The following is a 22,252-nucleotide window of genomic DNA, read 5'->3' as shown; positions in this document are numbered from 1 at the left end:
TAAGAAAGGATGATCTATTTTCTTCACCATTCCTCTTTTGCGTCACACCTTGAAAATCTGTAACGCAGTATGACGTTTTTTTTTGTGTACGCGGATTCCGGAACGACGTTGGGATTCTCTAACTTCCGGTGTGAATTGAACGCACCTCAATTTTGAAAGGGCATCGTTCGTTCCTCCTCCTGGCACTCGAAGCCATATGAGGTGAATCTGCTTTGCTCGCGGTCAGTCATAGACGTAGACACATTGTGAGCATAGCCATACAATGGTATCCGCTTGTTTATGACCTACGAAGCTCATTTAGGTTAAAAATAAATAAATCTGTCGATTCAGCTAGGCTAGCTAGTTGGCAAGCTAGCTAGTTTGGCTACCTGTCTAATTAGTCCGATGTAGTTAGTGGAAGAGCTAATGCGTTTATTGTTTTCCATCATGTCAAAATCGTCCCGCCGCTATTTTTAGCTACCGCTGCAAGCTAGGTTAGCTAAGAGAAGCGGGTTTCATTGTGAATCGTCGGGAAGCTTGATTAGCAACGCACATGGAACAGTGGAGGGACGCGGCCTCTCAGCAGGCCGAGGTGCTTGCATCTCGCGTCAATGCATTGTTGTCCAAAGGCCAGGAGTTTTTGCGAACTGAGCTCGGCGTGGATCTGGCGATCAAGCCCGAGCTCATTCCACCATGGGTGATCCTCCTTGCGACGTGCACCGGCTTCGTGCTGATGCTCGTGGTGTGGGCCTCGATGTGCCAGGCTCTCTTCAAGAAACGGCCTACGATCACCGTTGTGGAGGACACTGTCGAGGTGAAACGAAGTGCCAGTAAACCAGTCAAATCAGAGGAGCCGAAGAAGAGGAGGAAAAGGGCGGAAAAGGCACGTAAATACCACTTTCCATTCCGATGACAGCTGTACCCTAATCTAAATTTGCTGCTAAGCTAACGCTCTGGGCTAGAATTCGATTGGACCCTCCCAATTCAACCTAAAAACACACACACACACACACACACACACACACACACACACACACTGTATTCATTTTATTGTACATTAGGCTAAACGTGTTGTGGCGTTTTTTATTTTGTGTTCAGAAAGCCCAGCCAAATGGCAGAGCTGTCACTGAGGAGGTACAGGAAGAAGACGCCATAGTTAGTGAAGCTCGAGTGCCACATCAACAGCCCCCTCCTCCTCAATCCAAGAATGAAAAAGCTGCCGAGGTAATATGCGAACCCGAGTTGCCTAAACCTGCTAGTTTGATGCTTGTTTCATTATATGTGATGAATATGTGATGCATATCACGCTCAGAAATACATGCAGGATATTGTACATTTTTGATAATTCTTTTAACACTGTCAGAGGTATTCATCAAAATAGCTCGGTCAGTGTCACCCTTCAATGATGTAACCACAGCAGCTGCCCGTGTTGGGTTTCAGTGTTAACTGTAACCTGCAGATGCTGCAAACTCTCGGGGGATTGACTACTAGCTTAAGTCAAAGCAATTCATTCAGTACTACCTCCGACATAAAATTGCAAATTGTCAAAAAGGAGTTATGAATCAATGTATGTAGTTGTGAAACTAATGTGGAATGGATGGGCTTCCATTTTGCGAATTATTAAAATGGGGCATACCCTGTGTATGTAGTTTCACTTATAAATAGACTTAACTTGGGTATGCGTATTTGATTGACTGCTTGCTGGTGAAATCCTATGTGCTGCTGCCCAGTGTGTTATAGCTCATTTTCATACAAAATCGCTCCAGTTTCTTCTTTGAAGTTTGAATAATGACTTTATTTGTCATCTTCTAGACAAAGAAGTCCAAGAAGAAAGCCAAACAGGCAGTGAAGGAGACAGTGACAGCTGTCGGAAAAGAGCCAGAGGAAGGTAAAAATATGATGAGTCATATTAACTCAAAAAAATGTTTGATTGTGGGGCGATTGAGTGGTGTTATCGTTTAGTCAGATGATATGATTATTAACTTGTAATTCCATGCATGTTTTAAATAAAAGCATCACTTGCATCTCATTAATTGAAACTGCCATATGGTATTAATTGAACAATGTTACAGTTTTTGTGGTACAGCACTGGGCTCCAAGAGCAACATATCTAGACAAATAGATAATACAGTGGTAATTTAATTTGCTCTGTGACTGAGCAGATAACTCAATTTTCTTGTACATCAAATCAAAATTCCCCATTGAATCTGTGATAGCCCAGCAACGAATGTCTGTCTGAGCTGTATGCTTTTAAATGGGGCTTGCATTTAGAATGTGGCCTGTTTATGTTGACGTCTAACTGCGACCTTTGGCCTACTGTTTGTTTGTTTGTATGTTTGTTGAACATATAAACAAGTAGCAGATAAAAAATTTAAAAGAAAGAAGAAACGTACAGCAATCATTCGTGATGGTTTACATGTTCAAAGGGAGTAGGAAGAAGTTAAAAACTTATCTAGTCCTACCCCTTATTCTTTATATATACTTTGTATACAGCAACACCTGTTCTTAAAGCGCTTTATAAATAAAGTTGAGTTCTGTTGAGTAAGCTTTATACATTATTTGTGCTATTTTAAACTCAACTAAGTCATAAAATGTCATTGTGTTTAATTTAATAAATAGTGAATATGTTGGTTCTCTATATTTTGATCAATTAATAATTCTTATCTCTAATTTTTGCAGTTTGAAAACAGGGTTGGTATTTTGTTTTATATGCGTTTCCCCGGATTTCTGTTTGACTGTGTCGAGCTGTCACTATTGTATATTTTTTCAAATCGATTATACTAATCATATTAATTTTGATTAATCTGCTTAGCGCAGACTTTTCGTATACTCAGTCACTAGCAGTCTTATCCATAACTGCAATCTGTTTTTTTTTGTTTTTTTTTTGTTTTTTTTTGGCAACAAATGCCACATTCAGGTACATGGGAGACTAAGGTCAGCAACAAAGAAAAACGTGAACAACGCAAGAAGGACAAAAGTTCCAGCGATGGCTCTGCCAGTCCTGGCGGCGGCGGCGGCGGCGGCGGCGGCACTCCTGTGAGCGCTACTCCAGAGCAGCGCAAGGCCTCAGCAGCTACTCCTCCTGCCAACCATAAGAAGAAAAAAGGTTTGGACTTTCATTAATGCCATACTTCTTACACAAGGTTTATGGTTTTAAGTGGAACATAACCTTCCACACTTTGCTGATCCTATTGTCATTTTAGATTCCATTTGCATTTTCCTTTCCCTACAGGTTGACACATTTGCCTGAATGTTCTCTTTTAATAGACATCAAATTATGGAGGTGTACCTTGCATTTTCTTTTAGTTACGTTACTCTTTTCCTTGCAGGAGAGTCATCGAAAGTGACAGCAGAGAAAGTTAATGCCGTTGTATCTCAAGGTAATAATCAGTGGAATGCATCTTAACACTCGTATCTCAGTCAAGGTTCAAGCTTTTATTATGTGCGTCATTAACTTGATCTGTGTGTATCCTGGCTTACTATCAAGCGTTTCTTTGTTGGTATCAGTTAACAAGAGTGAGGCGCCATCAGTAGCAGCAGGTGTGGCTGATAGTCAAGCGGTCAAGGTTCCTCACACTGTTGCTCCAAAGACTCAAGGCCCGTGGACTGCCACAAGAGAAGCAGCGCCACTGTGGAAGACTGACATTGATGGTAAATGGAGAGAAACAATTTCATTTGATTTTGAAAGAAATAATGGAAATAGAATTACAGGTGGAATTTTCTGAAAACTTTAACGCGATACTTCACTTATTAGCCCATTATAGCAATAAAAAAAGTTAATATATTGTCTATAATTAATTTGATACTATCATTATTTTACACACACAATTAGTACCTTTAAAAACACTTTTTGCAACTTGCTGTCGACTGAAAATGACATCACAAGGGCTCACCTGTTTTCTAGGTTTGGTCACGTGACATTCACAAGCTGAGCTGTGATTGGTTACCTGAGCCCTTTTGATGTCATTTTCAGTCGACAGCAAGTTGCAAAATGTGTTTTTAAAGGTGCTAATTGTACATGAAAAATAATGAAAATATCAAATTTATTATAGGCAAAATATTAATGTTTGACTGCCAAAAATGGCTAAATAAGTAAACTACTCCTTTAAACGGGGGTTGGGGGCGTGGGTGGGTGGGGGGTGGGGGGTGGTTTAATTTTAATGTAACGTATACATGTACATTATTGGGTGCATGCTTGCTAAAACAAGCTGGTTGCAGGAGCAAAACAGTGAGTTCGGTTGTACTTTATTCAACAATTTAACAGTGTACTCATGTTATTTTTTTTAATCAGTCTTCATCCACAAATCCATCAAAGTCCTCATCTTTTGTGTCCGAAATGAACAATTTCTCCTTCGAACATGCCAGGTTCCCCCTCGTCATTATGAAGAGTCCGTCTCTGCTGTTTAGCAATGATGGCGTCCACAATCCATTCACATATGGTGGCGTACTCGCCTCTCTTTTTATTCACTTTCTCGTTTCATCTCCACTTTCGAGTACATACAGCTGGCTCGAAGGAGCGGCGGGTCAGATTTCGGAGCGGCAGAGTGCCACTGCTGAAGAGTTGGAATCGATTGATGAAATGAAGAATTGATACCCAGCCTTTAGCCATTGCTAGTAGTAATTATGACTTGATCATGATTAAGTCACAAGTGACTGCAGCAGATCATGTGAATGATGTTTTCTTCTATAGGGGCAAATTGTGATAAAAGCCTCACTGTATCATAAAAAAAAAAAAATAGTGAACACGTGACTGAGACTTAATACTGTGGCGGCAGTTCAAGTGGTGTCGCAAAGGGTGTCCGTTACACTTCAAAAGTGAGCCGAGCCATCACTGAGGCTTGCTGTCATGTCTGAAATGGCAAACTTGTTGCTCTCTTCATTCAATTCAATTAGTGTTGAACTTCAGCATTCATATGAAATGTGCATCTTTTTTTTTTTTTTTCTTGTTCTTCTTCTAGATTCATGGACTGTGATTGATCGGGTTCCATCTGATTTGGTTTCCTTTACTAAACTGGGTGTTGGCACAGCCGGTAAGTGCAGTGCGTTCTCTCACCACTGGAGGGGAAAAGCATGAGATTGACGATGTGTTGTGTGTTTAGAGCCCCAGCTGGTGGATAATGTGCCTTGGCTCAGTCAGCCCAAAGTAGATGATGAGTGGTCCGGATTCAGTAAGGATTTTCAAGCCGTTTCCATTCCTGATCCACCTCCCTCCCCAATACCCACTGTCAACCATGTGCTTTCTCTGCCTCATATTTACTCCAGTTGTTTTGTTCACTGCAATTCAGATGGTGGTTCAGCAGATCCCAGTTCTGACTGGAATGCCCCCTCTGAAGTTTGGGGCAACTATGAGGAGCCCCCACCTCAGCCCACTCCTGTTCAGGAGCAGCCTCGAAGCGAGCCCGCTAAGGCTAATCTACTGAGCGGGGCTGCTGTAAGTGCGAACCAGGACAGTCCGAGAACTGTTTCAAACAACAAAAACAAAACCTATTGTAGATAGCTGTCCTCCTTTTCTGCATAAAAGTACCTCATGCTTCCAATTCAAGAATTGAATCAAAGTCAGCCTGGTTAAAGATAACACTGCTTGCTTTTGATTATTACACACAGATATGAATTTAAAAGGGATTTCATATGATTATATTTTAGTCACACTACTACTACAGAGAAGAGCTGTCAAATTAATTGACTAATTGATTGACAACTGTTTTTATTAATAATCTAGAAATCGTTTAGAGCCATTTTTTTTTAAATTTAAAAATGTACAAATTATCTAATTTTAGCATATCAACATTAATTGTTCACTATTTATGTAGTCTTTCATGAAAGAAAAGTGATTATCATCAGTGTTTAATCAAAAAATCTGTTTTTTCTTTGGAAAACAATGACCGAACTGGTAACATAGTACATCAGCCCCCCCTCCCCTTTTTTTTTTGTTTTTTTTATTTGCTGTACAAATACGAAGTACGAAATAATCACCAATCACTGGTTACTAACGAATAGTCAAGTAAAAATGATTTTGTAATACACTTTAATGCAAAATTAAAATGAGTCCGATTAGATAATTTAATTCATTGGATCAATTAAAGGATTTTAAAATTTTTTAAAAGGAAGTGCAAAACACTAGCTGTGTAGCTTTCTTACTGTTATTTAAATTAAAGGAATACTTTACTTATTTAGCCATTTTTGGCAGTCAAACATTAATATTTTGCCCATAATAAATTTGATATTTTCATTATTTTTTATTTACAATTAGTACCTTTAAAAACACATTTGGCTCTAAAACACAGGTAAGCTTAATAAGATTATCGGCCTGTTATCGTGTGTCGTATGTTTACAATTAAGAATCACCAGACTTTTTTATTTATTTATTTTTTTTACATTTCTGACTTGCTTAGTTGTCATTTTTAACTTGACCAGCAGATGGCGCGATCAAGCTAGTTTTCTTTTTTCTTCTTTCCCCCCGGGTCTCTTGGACCTTTTATGCAACTGTTTCTCTTGACCCTTTTAATTGATAGCAGCTTTTCAAGTCTCACATCCATTGAACTAGTGAGTTTTTGGACAGCTTCTGCTCCAATTTCCTTCCAGCATGTCGCAATAGTCTCCGAGAACTGCTCGTTGGATGTGAACTGCCTCACAACCTGATTGATGGATGGCCACTATGTCCCAACAAGGCTGCCGAGCAGATCTGTCACCTTGTTTTCAGCTCAAAACATGACTCTGCTACCTTCCTGCTGAGGTTACAGCCTTGTTGGGACGTTGTGGCATGAAAAGTTTGTGGCCCCCGTCCTTATCTCTGTTCAGAATCTCTGGAGCAGCCTCAAGCGAAGATCTATGACGATTGGGAGGCTATTGTGGCAGAAGCTGTCCAAAACTTGCAAAGCTAAATAAGAGGACAGTTCATCAACTCTGTGTAAAGTCTACTCATGTTTTCATATTTTTGTTAGGAGGAGGATGATGAAGATGACAAAGACAATGGAGAAACTGCTGCTGACGGAGCAGCTAAGAATAAAAAGAGGAGGAAGAAAAAGAAAAAGGCAGCGGAGGAGGGTGAAACAAGCCAAGTAACTGCCAGTAGAAATTTCTCCACACTTCCAGCATGCATGTTGTGAAAGTGGATGCCAATTGATGATGATGTTTTCACACAAGCTTTATGCAAATGTCAGGATGTCATCCATAGTGGGATGCCCTAAAAAATCTGTAATTAGGAGTAGAACCAAAATGTTCTGGGAAATATGCTTCAAAAGTCCAAACTTGCAAACTGGCCAGTTTTGTGAGATGCTCAGATTTCCACCAAAAATGAATTTTGCTTTTGCTTTGTAACTTTTTGCGATGCCATCAAGTCATAAAATCAGAGATGACATACATTCTGAGCAAGCAGATGCAAACCTATGTATTGTATAGTCAACTGCTTGTTTTAATTCCATCCATATCTTTAAAACATGTCTCAAAACTTGTTCAGGTTTACTTTAATTTTATCGTATATCCCACCGGAATAAACCAAATAAACTGAGTCATGCTATATTCTGTATCTTTGACAATTTTGCTATTTTCCGGGGTGCACATCATTCCAGTGAATCCCATTTTTTATCACAAGTTCACCAAACAGCTTGATTCTAACTGTGCCTGCACATTATCTCGCTTAGGCTGAAGTGCCAGAGAAGAAGGTAGAACCTCCAACCTTATTGAAGGATGAGAAAAAGAAGAAGAAACCAAAGCAGCAGCAGCAGCCGCCTGCTCAGGAGCATTCTGCTGCTGCTGTTGCTGTCGAGGTTGGTGGCGCTTCACGAAGAGTACACGTTCAACTTCCATCTTTTGTCTAGTTCAAGAAGAAAGAGTCCTTATTCATCTCTGAATCTGATATGTAGTCTGACTTGCATTTCAGGTGCAGTCGGAGCGACCAGTAAAGGACAGCACATCTGCGAAACCTCTTGCCACACAAGTGCCACTGAAGCAACCTGAGGGTCAGGCAACTGCTCTCGCCAACTTTCCTGCTCCGACACAACAGCGTGAGTGCACTTCCCATTTGCCCACAAGTTCACTAGTCTAAATATTACATTTTGATTAATATTACATTTGTGGAATATTGTTTATGAAGCAAAATCCAACTGTTTTTATCCATCTCAGGGGGCGGCCATTTTGTCACTTGCTGTCGACTGAAGATGACATCACAGTTGGTCGTTGCCTGCGCAACTGTGATGTCATTTTCACTGACAGCAAGTGGAAAAATAGCCGCTTTCTGATATGGATAAAAACTGCTGGATTTTGCTGCTTAACTCACATTGCACTAACACAATATTAAGCAAAATATTGTATTTATATTAGTGGGGCTGCATAGAACATATTATTGTCAAGAAAATGTTTTTTGGTTGACTTCCGCTTTACATTAATCCCACATCAAGGTTGGATTAGCGTGTGATGCATGTATTGTTTTCACATACACTAATAAAAAATAAATAAATAAATAAATAAACAAATAAAATAATTTACTGAAACCCAAAATTGCAACAATAACAGAAACCTTAGAGGATATCAACCCAAACTCAGGGGGTGGCCATTTTGTCGCTTGATGTCAACTAACACCACAGTTGCTCGGCTAATGACCAATCACCTGTTTTCTGGTCGTTTCCTGAGTTGTGAGCAACTGTCATTTTTGGTCAACAGCAAGTGACAAAATGGACGCCCCTGAGATGGATTAAAAATGGCTGGATTTTGCTGCTTCAGTCATATTCCTCAAATGCAATTTTAATGGGAATACCATTTAGTGGAGCCACATAGAACAAAATTATTGTAAAGAAAATGTTTTGACTTGACTTCCTCTTTAAATGTTAAAAACCAATTTGAATATATAATAGATATCAATAAAACGAAAGTTACGAATGTAACTACGGTTCTTTTGAGTCCCGAACGACCACCATGTGGCAGTGCTGTAACCAGCACGGAATTCCCCTTGTCGCGACAGCGTCATCGAGTAAGAGTAACAAAATATGCTTGTCAATAGTTCCGGCTGACGTAGTCCCGTGTCGCGACAAGGGGAATTCTGTGCTGGTTACAGCACCGCCACCTGGCGGTCGGGGGGGATGAAATAGAATTTTGGATTATGATGGAACTGGCCCTTTAAACTGAAAGGAAATTAATGAGAGAATAAATGCCTTTTTTTTTTTTTTTTTTTTTTCCCCCTTAACAGAAAAACCAGAGGAAAGCCAGGCCGCCAAGCTGTCAAAGAAGAAGAAGGCAAGAAGGGAGACATGAGTCCGTTTTGCAGTCAACCATATGCAAATGACTTGACATCCTGATTATGCAACAACTTTTAAAGGAAAAGAACTCGGACCTACGGTCAACTGAATGGACTTATCTTAAATCATGACTGAAAAAAACAAAACAAAAAACAGAACTACCGGTACATTTTACACAGTGGTTGTTAGGTCATGGAAAAGTGACCCTTAGAAGCAGCTTAATCTAATGTCATGCTTTGTGAATTAATTTTTAAACATGCTTTTGATACTCTGTCTTGTAATTCCATTGATTGAACAAAGTGAAGGAGCTAGTCATTAGAAGTGTAGATGTAAAGAAATTGTTGTGGTGGCTATGCGGTTACTCGGCGTGACAAGATTGTGCTGAACTGGCCTTTTTTGTTTGTCGGCTGTACAGTGCGCATCATGGAGTGAAAAAGGTCAGATGTTAATTGTGACATTTTGACGCAACAGTGCTTTGAACATGTCTATTCTGTATTTTTCATGGTCTGTGGGATTTCAGCAGACTTGTCCATCCGGTTTATTAACTTGTCTGGTGTATTAAGACTTCCGATCCCTTCCAGTTTTTACAACATCTGCTCTGTTGCTGGAGTCATCTTGGACTCTCGATGAAGATTAATCACATCTTCAACCTGCTCTCTGACTTTCCAGCTGTAATTGATTCTCAAGTCTAAAGATTTTGTAAAAAAAAAAAAAAAAAAAAAAAACTACAATAAAATAAAAATAATTGTTTGTAATAAAAGTAAAGCTGAAGCCATATGTAAAAAAACAACAAAACATTACTGTGCACTGTTTTGTTTTCAAGTCTGTTTATTTTTTGGCGGCCTTTACCAGGAAACTTTTTGAGTACCCGTGGCTACCATTTTCAGAGACATAACTTTGAGACAGATTAACTCATGCACTTGATGTGTTTTTAAAGTTCCTGTAGCCTCAGTGATTTTACTGGGCTGCCGAGACACGATGTATAACATGTCAGGCATTCTGATGCAGAACCGATCCTTCTGATTTTTATTTAGTGTCATATTAGGGGCTAATCAAAGACACTATCCAATATTTAAAGACAAGTAAATACGAAATACAGTTTCTAAATGATTTTTATTAAAGGTAAAAGGTATTTTACTGTTTACTATTATGTCAGCATAATCCTTTGGACACCAGTACAGGCCTGCAGGTGCACATGGCCCAGTCCATTCTTTTATCCGATCCACTAAGATTTTATATTACCAATTGTTCTGTGTACTGTTTGTCACATTCATTTAGCTCTTTCTCCTAAAATTAATAGTCATTGTTTAACTTAAAATTGTCCAAATCCTCTGATTTCATCAGCTGCTCAACAGCAAAGCAATGCAAAATGCAAAAGCAATGATTATCTTTGGTGATTAATCCAAATCAGACGTTTACAAATATTTGCTTTTACTTTGGAAAACAATGACCAGACCAGGAATCGGTTTCAATAGGTCGCTTGCACATGTCGTCACTTCCGCCTCGGATTTCTCGTAGTCGCCATGCTGGGTGGCCTCCATTTACGTAGCGATTCGGTCTAACACGTATCTATCACGTTTGTTTTCTGCGTTTAAAATTGTACATTGTTGCTGCGTCGTTGGCTGTTCGAACAAAGCCAAGGGGGAAAATGGTCGGTCTTTTTTCCGAATTCCGAAAATAATTAGGAACCAGGGCCTGGAGACAGAGGAGTGCGGACTCCGGAGGGAAGTCGTTACTTTGGGCTCGTGTGTGCAGCGATCACTTTGTGAGCGGTAAGCTTGTTTACCTTTATTTAATGCATGAGGATTAATAACGTTTCGACCGCCCATATATGGGCAAGTTGCTTATGTTTTGGATTCATGAGCAAGCAAGTTCGGTAGTACAAGCTGGCTAGCGGACGTTAGCCGAAAGCTAACATCGAACATTTTCACCCAAGTAGTGCCAGTGCAAAGTGTTTACTGCTGAAATTGGATTGATTAGTCTTGGGCTCTTAATGCCGATAACATGTTTTTTGGTGGCAAAATGTAAACTTGGAAAAAAAGAGACAGAAGGGGCTGATGCAAGAAAACAGACCCCCGGTAACCTACACATCATGCTAAAGAACTTATTCACGGCCACCCTACTGCGGCAAAAATAACCAGTCTTTCCATATTTTATTTGTTTATATATTTGTTTATGTTAACAGGTCGCCCTGCGCCCGTTTTTCTGTCCAATCATCCCGACTGGGCTCCAACATTAAAGTTGGGTCCCAAGTGACAACATCTATGTCTCAGCCCAGTCGGTGCCAAGATATGAACGTGCACAGGAGAGACAAGCAAAGAAAAGACGACTCGAAGTGGCAGATATTGTTGCAGTTATGCAGCCAGATGGCTCCAGTAACCTGTACCCTCAAGTACTGCTGACATCATTGACTCTGGTATGCCACTCAGAATTCATTACATGATATATTGTATGCATGAGTGAATGTATGTGTTTGTTTGTGTGTGTACACGCACCTTATAGTTTAGAGACATTTGGAAGTGTTTATAGAAATAAGTATTTGCCTGTAGCAATGTTCATACATTAAAAAATGCAACAAAATGTGTACATTTCTTTTACACTGACAAAAAAACTATACTACTGTACTATATTAAACCTATTACTGGTACCGTATTTTTTGTGATTTTTTCTTTAGGGATCTCATGCCACACCGACTTGATTGCCAATGACATGATGGAAACGAAGGCGAGCATCAAAGCATTGGAGGAGGACAACATGCGACTGTTTGTTTGGCGCTAATAAAGGCAGCGTTTATACAAATTCTATTGTTGGGTTTGTTTACAAAGCTATACATAATACAAATGACAGGATTTGACTCAATGTGCAATATGGTCCCTCTTAAAGTAATGGCATAAATCTCTATTATTTCTAAAAGCACAAAAAATGAAGTGAATAATGATTAGATGTAGTAATTTCAGGGTTAAAAATTGAACTGTTAATTAATGTAGTTTATTTTAGCACAGGTGCCTACCATCCTGATGACGGTATGATGTAATGTTGATGGGGTACGCAATGACTTTCATTATGCTATGTACAGAGGAAAAAGTTGCTCTCTTTTAAATTTGTTTAATGTAAGACAAGTACCAGTACTGTGTTACAGTTTTCCCAATAATCCTTGTTTCACACTTGTCACAAAACCACTGTCCTTTTGGCAGTCTAGATTGGCACACTTCAAGTGATATCATTTGATTTTACAATCTGCTGCAGCACAAAAAACTACTTTATTCCGCATCTTTGAAGTACATGAGCAAGTGGTAGGTGACAGCGGCTGAGCAGGAACACTGGAAGTCCACTGCTGATCTAGTAAATGCTCTCCCGAGCAGTTCAGGTAAGGAGGGGATTTTGGGGAAAAAAAACTCTGGCTTTTCCAACTGGCCAAAACGAGCGATCTGGGTGGACTCGCTCAATCACACTTTGTCCACACCACAAAGTCGCAGAAGTCCGTCCAGTTAAACTCATCTGTGCCTGAATCTGAAAATATTACAAACATTGTAATGAAAATATGAAACATAGAATTAAATAAGAAACTACAAAAAGTAAAGCCATACATACCTGGTAATACTATTGGTGTTGTCGTGACAAGTGATGGGAATTGTTGCCATCTGGCACCAGACAGAAATTGGGTGTTGTGACAGCCTCCTTAACCGTGAGATCATAAGAAAAGCTGTCAGTATGCTCAGTAGTTACCATGAACACGTTTTATTGTACTGGAAACTGAAACTAAAAATACGTCCTCTGAGAGTGGTTAACCTTAACCATTTAGAATAAGTTGATTAAGTAACATGTAACTAGTGAAAGGGTAGCATTAAATTTAATTAAGCCACGGGGAGGCTGTGCATAGTTACTTTTTATTCTTATACGCTCTGCCATACTTGCCTGTTATAAAATGATTAGAAAAACCACATCAGGTAAACCTAGCTGTGCATGTAAACACAATGATAACAGGAAGCCTGAGAACAAATCAACATTTTTGTGTGCAGAATTACCAACACCATGTGGTTTACTTACGTGCAACAGCAACAGTTTCTTCTGATGCGATGTTAAAGTTTACACTCTGTATCCACCCGCTTACAAAATAATTGTAAGCCTCCAGGGATTTGTTGGCGTGTTATGGAGCATGTTGTCAACACGAGGTAGGGAAAGATGTCCAGAGATGTCACATTTGGCCAGCAAGCTTTCTCCGTCAAAAAAAAAATCACCCTTGGTCAGGACGTAATTAGAATCAATCCCGCCACACAGAGACACCTTCTGCCTGTATCGTTGTTTTTGATCTTCCGGTAAATCGTGAAAATACTGCGAAAATTACATCAGGTTGATAAGCTCTACCGTGTAACTCGCGAGTGTACCTTGTGAACCGGCGGACACCCAATATGGCGCCCGAAGGAAAAACTCCCATGATGCATTACGATGTGCAAGCGACCTATAAGTTTGGTTAGCATCAAGTCCTTTCGTATATTTACATTATTATTTTTTTAATAATAAAAAACCGCATGAAGGGACAATTTAAATATAATTATAAATAACATGATTAAACTGCCATACATTTATTCATTTATTACGAATCTAGCTCTGGTTTTTGAAGGACTGCCTTATTTTGAAAACCGGAAGTTGTATCAAATATATTCCGGTATTTTGACGCCGGGGCGCTGCACGGTTAATCTGCTCACAGAGATAAATAAGCAGCAGGTGCAGGGGGTGTTTGTCATTCCTCGGTGTGGATTGTGGAGGGAGCGCCGACATTGTTTTTAAAGGTTGACATGATGACGACATCCCCGTGGGACCTGTGGTATTCCACAAGCTGCTGTCTCTGCTGCCATGTCCGCACTGGAACCATCATCCTGGGGGTCTGGTACATGGTGAGCACCGCAGATCAGCAACCATCCACTATAGCTATATCACTGAATCTGCAAACGAATGAGAGGACCTTAAAATTGATTTTAATCGCGTATTTCATTTTTTAATACATTGCAATGAATCTAAAATTCCTATGAATATACTGTAACATGCTTGACGACCAATGAGAATGTATTGTATTTGGACTGAATGGCAATATAGTGAAAATTTGCTGTTTAATATTTACATAAAATGTAGCGACCTTTCCATAGTGCAAAGGTAAAGAAGAGGGTAAACAATCGCACACGTGGAAAAATATTGTGACCCTTGCAATGAATAAATTAAGTGTGGGCCTCCTCAGGTAGCGGCCTGCTTTTGTTACACGCTGCCTACTGATTTTTCCGTTCCTTATCAGTGTATGAGTCATTTGCTGGTGGAATGGTTTTCGTAAAGATTCATTTATCAATACAGTTCTGTCATTTGGGTGGGAGGTTAGTTGTTGGGCTGTTTGTTTCAATTAAAAGTCATGTGGATTCATTAAGTTAAGCTTAAACATTTCTATATTAAGTAGTAGCCTATCATACTGTATTCTGATTCGTTGAGATGGTGAATTTGTGTTTTTTGGGCATGTACCTGCTTGTCCACATTGTTCGTCTTATGTGTCCATATGTTGTGTGTCCCTAAGCTCATCAACGCTGTGGTGTTACTCATCCTGCTGACGGCGCTCAGTGACCCTGAGCAGTACCACCTGACCAGCGCCGAGTTGGCTAATGACTTGGATGTCATGGATGATGCAAGTAAGTTGCCCACAGAACTTCCATAGATAGTCGAAATGAGACATACCCGCAGATGTCCAAAACAAGTCACACAGCATACAAGCTTAATGTGTTTCGGTGTCGAGTATTGGAAAAGCCTCCTTAACTGTTGGAGCAGGTGTGCACTCACAACAGTTTGACAGGTGGGACGCAGTGAGAGCACTGTTAGCCTTTGGACTCCGGTGTCCTACTTTTGAGGGATTAAGCTGCCCTGATGATACTTTTCTGCCATGTGAGGGCTTTTGGACTTTTGAGCTTCAATCAAAACAGGACACCGAAGTACTGCGGTTAGACAGAATGAAAGCCTTGACGGAATGAACAATGGCTGGCCTGTCATCTATTATTAATCGTATAACCTGACCCTTCCATTCATTCAGGATGAAGAAAGTTATAGCAGGATGATAGCAGATCACTCTAAATGTTTGATGAAGTAGGGCAAAAGAAATGAAGCACCAATCCATCCAAAGGTGATTCACCTTTCTGAGTCAAGTCAAGTCAAATCATCTTTATTCCTGTAAATGTGACTGATAAGGTTCAAAGAGTCACTTTAAAATAAGGAAAAACTGTATCTCCATTTCAATTACAGTGAATTCTCCAGTATTCACTGGAAATCCACCTGTATTATTTGTGTGCTCCATCTTATGGCAGGAAACAATTTCAAGTGAGTTGTGGAGCTTGATTTCGATAAAAGTAGGCCTTTGCCTCCATCTTGTGGCATCTATAGATTATTACATCACAGATTTTTGCTATTTGCAGCATAGCAGTCATTATAGTTGCCCTGCGATTGGCTGGCAACCAGTACAAGGTGTACGCCGCCGACTGCCCAAAGCCAGCTGTGATAGGCTCCAGCACCCCACGCGACCCTTGTGAGGAATAAGCGGTCAAGAAAATGGATGGATGGATGGACAGTCATTATAGTTATTTTTTTATTGTTTTGAGTCTTGTTTTAAAATTTTGTTAATTTTAAGGCACGGTTTGTTTTTCAAATTATTATTATTTTTTAAACACTTATTTTTAGTTTAGTTTTTAAATGTTAGTTTTCAGTATTAGTCTCTCTCTCTCTGGTCTCTCTCTCTTTTTTTTTTTGTATTTCTTCTGTGCAAAGATTTAAAGCGGAAGTCAACCTTAAACATTTCTTGACAATATGTTATTTGTGACGTCACTAGTCAGAACATGACGTTCTGCCAGATGCCGTCGCTTCTCGGCGACACGCAGTAAAAGGATCACAACTCCCAGACGACTGTTGGACCTTCCTTCTTCTGGCGAACGACCGTGCTGTAATGCAGAAAAAAATACATTTGAAGTCAACCCCAAAGGCTCATCTTCACCAATCAACCAAATATGTGCTTATCAGAAGATAACATGCGCATGCAACAAAAGTCTGCAGCTCTGCTTACCTTTTGACTTTGTCATGATAGTGGCGTGGCACCTATGTTGGCCTGCGTTACCTAAGACAATTGTCCTTTAATGATACCATTGCACATTTTGCATCATTGTTTGATATCGTCATATCTTTCTGCTGCAGACATGTGCATTGCCTCGGCTATCTCTCTACTGATGATACTTATATGTGGGATGGCAACATATGGTGCATACAAGGTAAGATGCGTATTTTCCCATTTATTTCACTAAAACTGAATATCTACATACTTGGTAAGAGTATACTGTATTTGCTTGTGATGCAGAAGTATTTATATTCTGCCTTGTAGCACAGGTTAAGATGTGTCTTTTTAGGTCTTATCAGCTTGTTTAAATTGATCTCCAATGTCCAATCAAATCTGTTTCAGTTGCGTGCTGCCTGGATCATCCCATTCTTTTGCTACCAGATCTTTGACTTTGCACTCAACACCCTCGTTGCTGTGAGCATTGTGGTTTATCCAAACACGATCCAGGATTATCTGCAGCAATTGGTAAGAAACCTCCGTATCGTATACTCAGTGACAACATAAGATGATGTCATCTGTATGTACTGCTGAATTCCACTTTGCCATTTCCCCTTTAGCCTGACAATTTCCCTTACAAGGAGGAGATCGCTGCCCTTAGTAATGTGTGCTTGGTTCTCGTTGTGTTGATATTCATCGGCTGTATTCTGGGCTTTAAGGTACGTTCTCTTCATTTCCTTCATGGTATCTAATCAGCATCTTGATATGGCACACCTGTGAGGTGGGATGGATTATCTCGGCAAAGGAGAAGTGCTCACTATCACAGATTTCGGCTGGTTTGTGAACAATATATGAGAGGAATGGTGTCATTGTGTATGTGGTCAAAAGTAGGTAATTGTTTTATTTTGTTGTTATACTTTGTATTTTGTCTTGCACCAGGCTTACCTGATAGCCTGTGTGTGGAACTGCTACAGATACGTGTGCAGTCGTGGCACTGCTGAAGTCCTGCTTTATGTCACAACCAATGACACAACGGTAAGTCACAGAGTCACAAATAGTCCTCAGGATGATGCACTATAATACCACCACAATAATACACATATTGAGAAATTAATACATAAAATGGACAATTACAGCATGACAGAATTGATACAGCTCTTGTATTGATTCTCATTAAATTGTGTCATTGATCTAGTGCAGGGGTGTCCAAACGTTTTCATTTGAGGGCCACATACATAAAATCAAAAGGACGCAAGGGCCACATAATGTTATGAAGATAAATTTTGTTTAGTCCTAAAAATTGTACAAATAATTTATTTGTGCTTTTGCATATTCAGAAAAATGCTACAGTATATAAAACACTATTTGTAATATGGCAGTAGGGTTATTATAGTTTTGTATTTTTCATTTTAGTTTTTATTTTGATTTGAGTTTTTTTTTTAAATGTAGTTAGTTTTAATTAGTTTTCAGGGTGGTTCTGATAGTTGTTGTTTTTTTAATTAGTTTTAGTTCTTTAATAAATGCTTAGTTTTAGGTTAGTTAGTTTCAGTGTTAGTTTTTTTTTTTTAAATGTGTATTACTTGTGCGCAATATTTAAAAAACACCATGGTTGCGGCGTCATTATTCCAGTTTATATCAAAATAAATCTACTAAAAATCACATTTAAAATCATCTCATGCATTAAATTAATTACCAAAGACTAAGACAAAGGACATTTTTGCTGTAATTATAGTTAGTTTTCTTTTTTAAAAAGCATCTTCGTTTTTGTCTTATTTTGTTAACGAAATTGTTTTTTGAATTTTTATTTTTTCGTTAGTTTTAGTTAACTAAAATAACCTTTAATAGCACCTGTGTTTTTCGACAGCCTCCTTTCTTACTTTGTACATCTCCAAACATTTTTGTTTTTATTTTATTTGAACTGAGTCAAATGCCATTTTTAGAGCATATGTCGCGGGCCACTAAAAAATGGACGGCGGGCCACAAATGGCCCCCGGGCCGTAGTTTGGACACCAATGATCTAGTGTTTTGGCTAATGCACATTTTATTGTATTCATGAACAACGAAAAAAAAGAAAAAAATATGTACAATACATAAAAGCACACTTAATTAAAGGTGCATTGCAGAGTTTGACAACAAAATTCACTCGCAACCGCCACCTCTGATGTAAAGCGTAACTGCAGCCTGTATGTCAAACTCGTGCATGTCCATCCCAATTGTGTCATACGCTAGCTAACAAAACTACATGTCTGGTGGGACGAGCATGATGGCACCCTCCACCGCTCCACCCCTCCTCACCCCCAATAAACTGTGGAATGTTTGGGGCAAACTGAAGGCATGATACAAGCTACACGTAAACACTAATATTACAGCGAGCGGTCACTTTTACAGTAGTTAAATTCTTTTGAATGATTTATTGGTAACACTTCGGTGGAGCATGAGGTGGATTTATAATATGTAGGACCATACCACTTTCTCATACTGTTAATACCTAGAAAGGGCCTTTGGATGTCAATGACAAATGTGTTGTAGTAAGTGTGAGAGTCAACACGTCTGTTAACAGTTCGTTTGACCCAGAAGTTAATTACACCCGGCAGTTGTAAACAGCAACACCACCGAGGCTGATGTTTGGTGTGGATGGTGCGCGCGTGTAGAGAATTTGTGAGGTTCAAGTCCTCTCTGCCGGTCCGTTTTTTTCACTCGGAGCCAAAGAGCGTTTTTACAAGTTGGTCAGATGTGTTTTTTTTTTTTACAAAGTCTGGCCACATACAGGTTATACAGAGATGATGTCAAAGTTGTAGACATACACCGTCATACATGTGCAGTCGAGTGTTCTATTTGTCCAACAGTGATCTGTAAAAAGACCTCATTTTGTGTATAAAGTGTTTTGTAATTTTCCATGAGGCACTGATGTTTCGAATGGCGTGCTCTCGACAGTGTTTGGCTTTTCTGTGGCTCTGTTTGTCTGTCACATCAGCCACATGGGAATCCACCTCAGCCAGACGTTGATTGTTAAAAGCTGAACTAATCACAGTTGCAGGTTATCAAAGGGTATTGATTATTGAATGTGTGTTTACTCCTTATGAGATTAGAGCGGCTTAGTTTGGCAATAAAAGACTGCACTGAGTGCAACCTCAGTGACTCATTGTTTAAAATGTGGACTCTGCAGGTCGGATATAATGGTGCTGTTGCTTTCAAAGGCTGAGATTTCAATGCTTGTTGAGTCACGAAGAGGAGAAGCTTACGTTTGCTTATTGTGTGTCATTTCCTAGCCAACAAGACGCATTTAGAAAACATGGATCAATCACAAAAGTACATTTTAAGTATATACTCAGCTTCCACAAAGTGAAGTAAGACACAGTGACATTAGTTTGTTTATTAGAATTCTCTGATCATGACAGAACTGACAAGGAAAAAAAAAAAACACACACCAAACATTTAACAACAATCAAGGAGTGGCGTCCTGACATATGCGGTGTACTCCAGTTCCAAAACAGCATTGATGGAGCCATCCAGTTAAAGAAATGAAGAAACACAGCAAGTCAAGCTACTTTCTGTATACAGTTTTGTTATAATAATAATAATAATAATAATAATAATAATAATGAAGTCATCGTGTAGAAATCATGTCAATGCGCATGTTAACTAATAGCTGTTGTTTTCCGTAGGCTTCAAAAGCAGAACTATTTACACGTCTCAAACTAAATAAGTGTGCTGCCATCCAGTGGGAAAAAGCGAAATTACACACAATATAAATAGAGCATTTGACCAAAATAGAGCTATTACCTGGACATACAGTAGATCTGACTGTCATCTGCATAGCATTGATAGGGAATAAGCATGCTTTCTCAAGCAAATACAATGAAAACAACAGGACCCCCAAAATTGAAGCCCGTGGTGCATTCTTTTCGAGTTTTATTTCATTTACTGTATTTACTTTTACATGTCTAATTTTACTTCATGTACAGTACTCTGTACAACTCTGGTTGTTTTCAAGGAACATTCATTGATCCCTAGCGCCATCTAGTGGTAGCGACTGCTTATGTCAATAGTATACAAAAAAAATAAAATATACTAGCTGGCGCTCGGGATCACTGAATGCCCATTTAAAGTGCTCTACAAATCAAGTTGAATCGAGTCATTTAAGTGTGTCCTTGCCGTTTTTTGCGCAGGTCCTGCTTCCTCCGTATGACGACTGTGCCAGTGTTCCTAGCAAAAAGGCTGCCCGACTGTCCTCGCCCACTATGACAGCATGAGAACATCGGCAGGATCCCTCTGATGTTAATACAATCCATGTGTGCACCACACTGCCTCTCCCGTGTCCCTTACGCTCATGTTGTTTCTCAACACACATTTTTTATGAACAAAACATCACACGCGTACAGTGTAATGTAAAATGCACACACACACCATAACACCAGCGTGACCTACTTATGTTTCTCATGATCCCTATATACTCTAATGTTGTCCATTTGATGACTTCCTGAAACATTGTATGCATTTGGTTTTGGTTATATTGCCATTAAGAACACAAGATAAAGTTTAATAGATGAGATATTTTTCTTAATGCTGCGTTTGCTCTTTGTGTACATGTAAGCGTACTGTATGGTGTGACTTTCATATTTAAGCGATCAATGAAAAGATTAACGTGAGTGAGGGGTTAATGTGATTCCTGTTTGTTGCGTCTCTGCTCATTGTCAGGCTGGGATGTTTTTACTGTATTTATTCTCTCCTATGGGCTGCAACCTTAAACTATCACATTGACGCATACGTGTTTTGAGAGTGTCCTAATCTGTCATGTGTAGTGTTTTGTCTATCTGTTGATGTAAAAAAACACGTCTTTGGATGATAATTAGGATATTTTTGAGTGAGTGGAAATCAGTTCACACAGTCTTATTATAAAGTTGCATATGGGAATGTGATGATGTCATTGGACTTCGATGTTACAGAAGCTAAATGAAGATGGACCCCACTTGTGTTTTTTCAGTCAAGAAGGTGTTCCCTTATGTGGAAAAACAGACAGACGTGTTTTTAGATAAGTGATTTTAATATGAACTGAACAAGGAGTGTGCAGACTTGAGTCTGGGATTGATGGATAACGATATGAATCAATGACATATCAATGTAATCAATGTATATGAGTGATGCATTCAGCCCTTCTTTCGGATGTCAATGTTGCAAATGATGTGATTGATTTAACCTGTTGCAATAATGTTTCCGAAAGGAAAAATGGATAAAACAAACAACGAATTTACAAGATGACAATCACAAAAATACTAACATTAAATGGGAAGTTATAAAAAAAAAAAAAAAGTTACAATGAAATGTGTTCTATGGGCCAATGTTCTGATTAATATTGTGTTTGTAGAACACGAATTAGACAAGTAGACAAATCTACCAGGTTTTATCCATCTCAAGGGGCGGCCATTTTGACTTGAATTGCCACTTGCTGTTTTCTGGGTTTGGTCATGTGACGTTCGCAAACTGGCTCTTAGGCTCTGTAATGTATTTTCAATCGACAGCAAGTGGTAAAATGACGGCTCCCTGAGATGGATAAAAATGGGTGGATTATGCAGTTTAACCCGATGAAGCCTCAAACAAAAAAAATCCCACATATGGCTTTTGATTTGTGTCATATTTTATACATCCGGTCATAATACTTTAAATTTGTATATTTATAACTGTCAAAAATATAATAATAAACAGACATATCAAATATATTATTTCCAAAAATCAGAAAGAACATTTCCCACTATTAATAAGTATAGGCGTCTCTAAGGTCGCTGGAAAAGCCATCATCTGGGTGGTACTGCCCTCTAATGGATTATCCGAGCAATGCATGTGTCAGGTTATATGCGTCAGGGTTTTAATGGGAAAAAATTAAACTCTTGAAATAGAGGGCTCAAATGTTGTGTATTTAATATGATAAGTTTGGCTTTATAGGGTTAATTCATATTCCACAAACAATACTAATAAT

The 22,252-nt window shown here is 39.1% G+C and overlaps 2 protein-coding genes and 2 long non-coding RNA genes across 4 annotated transcripts; 3 read left to right on the top strand and 1 right to left on the bottom strand.

Annotated features, from left to right (window-relative positions):
* Positions 1 to 113: 113 nt before the first annotated feature.
* LOC144022654 (protein LYRIC-like) lies at positions 114 to 9,974 on the top strand. The gene is made up of 13 exons (XM_077527637.1): positions 114 to 862; positions 1,078 to 1,203; positions 1,792 to 1,867; positions 2,897 to 3,085; positions 3,309 to 3,359; positions 3,487 to 3,630; positions 4,938 to 5,009; positions 5,079 to 5,147; positions 5,265 to 5,410; positions 6,921 to 7,037; positions 7,620 to 7,745; positions 7,859 to 7,982; positions 9,161 to 9,974. The coding sequence occupies exons 1-13, from the start codon at positions 533 to 535 to the stop codon at positions 9,223 to 9,225; spliced, it is 1,635 nt and encodes a 544-aa protein (XP_077383763.1). The 5' UTR covers positions 114 to 532; the 3' UTR covers positions 9,226 to 9,974.
* Positions 9,975 to 10,688: 714 nt separating this feature from the next.
* On the top strand, positions 10,689 to 12,008 carry LOC144022376 (uncharacterized). Its single transcript, XR_013284316.1, has 3 exons — positions 10,689 to 10,981; positions 11,395 to 11,625; positions 11,884 to 12,008. It is a non-coding gene; the product is annotated as an uncharacterized LOC144022376 (long non-coding RNA).
* Positions 11,893 to 13,631, bottom strand: LOC144022378 (uncharacterized). Its single transcript, XR_013284317.1, has 3 exons — positions 13,257 to 13,631; positions 12,801 to 12,887; positions 11,893 to 12,719 (listed from the first exon to the last, which is right to left on the bottom strand). It is a non-coding gene; the product is annotated as an uncharacterized LOC144022378 (long non-coding RNA).
* A 248-nt stretch (positions 13,632 to 13,879) lies between these two features.
* Positions 13,880 to 22,171, top strand: LOC144022780 (lysosomal-associated transmembrane protein 4B-like). The gene is made up of 7 exons (XM_077527891.1): positions 13,880 to 14,104; positions 14,767 to 14,878; positions 16,422 to 16,495; positions 16,684 to 16,806; positions 16,899 to 16,997; positions 17,218 to 17,313; positions 20,448 to 22,171. The coding sequence occupies exons 1-7, from the start codon at positions 14,006 to 14,008 to the stop codon at positions 20,529 to 20,531; spliced, it is 687 nt and encodes a 228-aa protein (XP_077384017.1). The 5' UTR covers positions 13,880 to 14,005; the 3' UTR covers positions 20,532 to 22,171.
* The last annotated feature ends 81 nt before the right edge of the window (positions 22,172 to 22,252 follow it).

The sequence above is a fragment of the Festucalex cinctus genome, chromosome 7, assembly GCF_051991245.1.
Source record: "Festucalex cinctus isolate MCC-2025b chromosome 7, RoL_Fcin_1.0, whole genome shotgun sequence".
Classification (NCBI taxonomy): domain Eukaryota; kingdom Metazoa; phylum Chordata; class Actinopteri; order Syngnathiformes; family Syngnathidae; genus Festucalex; species Festucalex cinctus.
The sequence above is the reverse complement of the archived record's forward strand: the minus strand, read 5'-3'. Positions and strand labels throughout refer to the sequence as shown.

Excerpts from the sequence above, each read along its gene's own strand:
- LOC144022780 (XM_077527891.1), top strand. The coding sequence starts at position 14,006 with ATGATGACGACATCCCCGTGGGACCTGTGGTATTCCACAAGCTGCTGT. Across the intron at positions 16,496-16,683 it reads CAACATATGGTGCATACAAG|TTGCGTGCTGCCTGGATCAT; the intron begins GTAAGATGCGTA and ends AATCTGTTTCAG. Across the intron at positions 16,807-16,898 it reads AGGATTATCTGCAGCAATTG|CCTGACAATTTCCCTTACAA; the intron begins GTAAGAAACCTC and ends TTTCCCCTTTAG.
- LOC144022654 (XM_077527637.1), top strand. The coding sequence starts at position 533 with ATGGAACAGTGGAGGGACGCGGCCTCTCAGCAGGCCGAGGTGCTTGCA. Across the intron at positions 7,746-7,858 it reads CTGCTGCTGTTGCTGTCGAG|GTGCAGTCGGAGCGACCAGT; the intron begins GTTGGTGGCGCT and ends CTTGCATTTCAG. Across the intron at positions 7,983-9,160 it reads TCCTGCTCCGACACAACAGC|AAAAACCAGAGGAAAGCCAG; the intron begins GTGAGTGCACTT and ends CCCCCTTAACAG.